Source organism: Cucurbita pepo, chromosome 7 (assembly GCF_057944985.1).
Source record: "Cucurbita pepo subsp. pepo isolate OVF chromosome 7, ASM5794498v1, whole genome shotgun sequence".
In the NCBI taxonomy this organism is placed as follows: domain Eukaryota; kingdom Viridiplantae; phylum Streptophyta; class Magnoliopsida; order Cucurbitales; family Cucurbitaceae; genus Cucurbita; species Cucurbita pepo.
The window spans coordinates 6,429,557-6,434,177 of record NC_141804.1 but is presented as its reverse complement, the minus strand read 5'-3'; the positions used below and the strand labels follow the sequence as shown (position 1 = coordinate 6,434,177).

Below are 4,621 nucleotides of genomic sequence, written 5' to 3'. Positions count from 1 at the left end.
CTAAACGCCCTTCAAATAACTTGCTTATTCTTATAAGGCCTATTCCTAACGACATAAAGGTATGTCCAATATTTCAAGTTGATTAGAGCAATTTTAAAACCTAAACTAAGTTAGGGCCTAAAAAACGCTTAAAGTGAATACCTCGAGTAATTCTTTCCAAAACTCAAAGACTCTTCTAGAATTATTTAAAGAACTCATTATTGCTTCATGACAATCTAAAATGACTCATGAATGTTACTAGGGATTAAGAATGCATGATACGACTTATGCTTTCAGAAATTACGAACCTTAGAAATTATATAATGTTTAAGATTGAGAATGAGGGAAAATATAAACAATCTCTAGAACTACCAAGGTAAGAAGAATGCTAGGTACCACTCAAGAATAAGAACCAAGGTCCTCAAACTTAGAAACTAAAGAAACTCCTAAGACCTTCACGGTAAAGCATGTTCATGACTCAGACTATGCTGCTTGAAAGGTATGAAGCCTTGAGCTTAAGCATTTAGACTATGCCGCTTGGAACGTAAGATTCTCTCAAATAATAATATACTATTAGTTTCGTAGAATAATACCCTAAGGAAGGTTTTATAGTCCATGTGTTTGTAGGTAAAGAGAAAAAGGTGCGGCAGTGGAGTAAGGAAAAAGACAGCAAATAAAACGTAACTTAGGAATACAAGTAAAGCATATTAAACTTGAATGCTTGGAAATGAAGTCACTTAGTTTGTTGCTCGAGAGGAGTCGTAGGTTTGTCAAGTCAACCCCATCTATATTCAAAGTTCACAGCTTTACCGAGTTGGAAAGTTACTAATTAATTTAATTTGGTTTAAAAACTATTTTTAATTTTTAACTTCCGTTGACTTTTGGGAAATTGACCCGGCAGCCCCATGTGAATTGTATATGAATTAAATGCCAAGTAAAGTCAATGATTGAAGGGAGTAAATTAAATGTGACCATAAAAAGGAGGCAGTTTCATTGATTTGCCACAACACAAATTTGAGGAATAAATCAGAAGCTTCCAATATGCCAAAAATCAGGACGCTCCTATTCTTGTTCTTTCTCTTCCTCTCAGCCGCCGTTGAGGCAAAACCAAAGCCTAAGAAAGTTAAATGTAAAGACAAGAAATTTCCTCAATGTTACAAATCTGAGCACTATTGCCCTGCTGATTGTCTTCGAACTTGTGTTGTTGATTGTTCCTCTTGCAAACCTGTTTGTACTCCGCCACCCCCTCCGCCCCCATCTCCTCCTCCGCCGCCACCAAAACCCGGCAAGCTCAAGTCTCCACCGCCTCCTCCTCCTCCGTACGTTTACTCGTCACCCCCGCCACCACCCCCATACATTTACTCATCACCCCCGCCACCACCCCGACACGTTTACTACTCTTCCCCTCCGCCGCCCCCATACATTTACTCTTCCCCTCCGCCGCCTCCTTTCATTTACTCTTCTCCACCGCCACCCGCTACAACGGAGCCTCCACCTCCAATTCCTCCAACTCCAACCCCTCCAACATCCCTTTCTCCACCGCCATCATCTGAGGCGTCCGGACAGAAGAAGGTTAGGTGCAAGAATAGGAGCTTTCCACATTGCTACGGGATGGAGTTGACTTGTCCAACTGATTGTCCCGGCCAATGTGAGGTTGATTGTGTTACTTGCAGCGCCGTTTGCAGTAAGTCTTCACTTTTTTTCTTTTTTTTTTTTTTAATTAATTTATTAATTTATTTATTTATTTTAAAGTCAAAGTTAGTCTATCAAAAAAATAAAAAAAAAATAAAAAAAAAAAATACTAACTAGACAATTAACCTATTTTCTTGTCAATAGGAACCACGAATTTCCACGGTCTGTACATATGTTTTTATTCTTAACTGTTTCTTTCTTTTTTTTTTACGTACCCACAGACTGTAACCGTCCCGGAGCAGTGTGCCAAGACCCAAGATTCATCGGAGGAGATGGAATCACCTTCTACTTCCATGGAAAAAAAGACAGAGATTTCTGCATCGTCACCGACTCCAACCTCCACATCAACGCCCACTTCATCGGTAGAAGAAACGTCGACATGAAGAGGGACTTCACTTGGGTCCAATCCCTTGGCATCCTCTTTGACTCCCACCAGCTCTTCATCGGCGCTAGAAAAACCTCAACGTGGGATGACGCCAACGACCGCCTCTCCCTCTCGTTCAACAACCAAACCATTGTCCTCTCAAACCGAGAGGGCGCCACCTGGAGTAATTCAACCATGTACGAGGGGATCACAATAACTAGAACACGCAACACGAATGCGGTTGAGATCAATGTACCTGGTAACTTCAAAATCAAAGCCGTTGTGGTTCCTATAACGGAAAAGGAATCGAGGATCCACAAGTATGGGATTACACAAGAGGATTGCTTTGCCCATTTGGATTTGAGCTTCAAGTTCTATGCTTTGAGTGGGAAAGTGAATGGGGTTTTGGGGCAGACTTATGGTAGCAACTACGTGAGCAGGGCCAAGATGGGAGTAGCAATGCCTGTTTTGGGGGGCGATAAGGAGTTTGCTTCTTCAGGTCCTTTTGCTACGGATTGTGCGGTTGCACGGTTCAATGGGCAGTTGGAAGGAAAAGACAGTTCCTTGGAGGTTACAGCCTATGACAATATGAGCTGTGGCAGTGACATGGAAGGTGAAGGAGTTGTTTGCAAACGATAGGTTTGATCTCAATTGCTGGATTCTTCATCAAACCAATAAACGTTATGCTAATTATACCATAAAAAGTAATTAAGAATAAAAGTGGAAACATGAAATGTGAAACCTTCTTTATTTTTTATTTCCTAATATCAAAATGAAGCCAAACAATTTGTTTTTGTTCTTTTAACTTTCTTCTTGTAATAGAATATATATTAACTTATATCATATTTTTTTCTCCAATACTCTTATGTTTAGCTTTGAGGGGAGGAATGTACAATATGATTGGAATGATGGTTATAATTTTTTTTTTTTTTTTTTTTTTTTTTTTGTTTGGTATACTATCAATCATGACATCATATGATATAGCTCATACATCATCACACACTATCATACGGCATCATACGACACAGTTCATACATCATCATAATTCATACATCATCACATATTAACATACGACATCATACGACACAGTTCATACACATCCTATAATAACGTCACTTATTTGGTTAGCCTTAGTCGGAGTACTCCCTAATTTAATTAATGCTGCTCTCATTCTTCGAAAGCTACTCCAAAGATTATCGGGGTTCACTTTCTATCGACCGTTCGTCATCTTTTGTTAGTATTTCACATTTTAATTAATAATCCAATTAACAATATGAAATACGGCTCTAAAACAGTCTCAATAAAAATCGAATAACATACTTTCATTGTTTCTAAATTGGGTTGGGTAATAAAACTTAAAATAAAAATATGTCAATATTATTTCATGTTGCTTCGATGATTCGATCCAAATATTTTTAGTTAATATCATATTTAGTGGGTACAAATCATAATAATTTATGAGATCTTTTATTTTCCTTCTCTTCTCTCTGCTATTCTATTAAACTCCACTATTATACTTTGTTTAAAATATTGGAATTAGGAAGTTTGATAGATCTAATTTCAATTTTTGGAATATGCAATTTGAATAATATTTGTATCAGAAAGATGTTCACGAACCCTTGCTCAGGGTGAAGTCGGACTCCATTACAACAAAACAATGAAAGCTCAAGGATCGGCAGACTCTAAGGTTGATTTAACATTGTCCAAAAACGTAGCATTCAGCATCGTCGAGGAGAAGATGAAAAATCAAAGAAGAAGCAAAACCACCAATCTTGAGGTGATAATTATTTTGTAAATAGCCAAAGACGTTGGATGCTTTAATTTTGTGTGTGAACCGTCGGATTAAAGAATGAATTTAGGATTTGAAGGCATATTTTCATTAATTTTCAAGTAAGGAACTTTTCCAAAATTTCATATTTAAAAATCTTGGAAAAGTGTGTCTTAGTGAAAAAAAGTTTAGATAAATTATATAAGCTTTTGAAAAGAAATTGGAAAGAAAATATTATGAAAAAATGGGCAAATAGTCTTTTTTTCTATTTTTCTCGGGTTTAAGGATTTTTAATTTCTGACGAGAAAGAAGTTCAAGAATGGAAAAATGGTAAGGTTTTGACAAAATAATAACTAAGCCAAAAACATAAATAATTAGAGTTTGATGTGATATACGACTTTTAATCGCCTTAAAATAATCTTATAAATAGAAACTAGTCACAAATATTACCAATAATTAAACTTAGTAGGTAAAAAAATATTCTAACTATCTCAAAATAGACTATCTTTATTTAACCGTCCTTCCTATAATCAAATACTTATACTTATTCTTAAGAATTAGTTAATCTCAAACTCTCCAACTAAGTTTTCATGCCATTTATGAAATGCTTCTAATTTGAGAGGTTTTGTCAACAAGTTGATTTCACGTACCACAACAGGATAAATTAACAATTCCTTTTGTAAGATGTTTAAGAAACTAAAATCTTACTCTTACGTGCTTGGAACGTCCAGGTAAAACTAGATTTTTAGACAACTTAATAGTTGAAGTATTATCACACATTAACTTTGTTCATTCTGTTTGAGAATGACTAATCTCTT

The 4,621-nt window shown here is 36.2% G+C and overlaps 1 protein-coding gene across 1 annotated transcript; it reads left to right on the top strand.

Moving 5' to 3' along the window:
* Positions 1–996: 996 nt before the first annotated feature.
* Positions 997–2,930, top strand: LOC147791873 (uncharacterized). Its single transcript, XM_087125699.1, has 2 exons — positions 997–1,663; positions 1,893–2,930. The coding sequence occupies exons 1-2, from the start codon at positions 1,021–1,023 to the stop codon at positions 2,672–2,674; spliced, it is 1,425 nt and encodes a 474-aa protein (XP_086981825.1). The 5' UTR covers positions 997–1,020; the 3' UTR covers positions 2,675–2,930.
* The last annotated feature ends 1,691 nt before the right edge of the window (positions 2,931–4,621 follow it).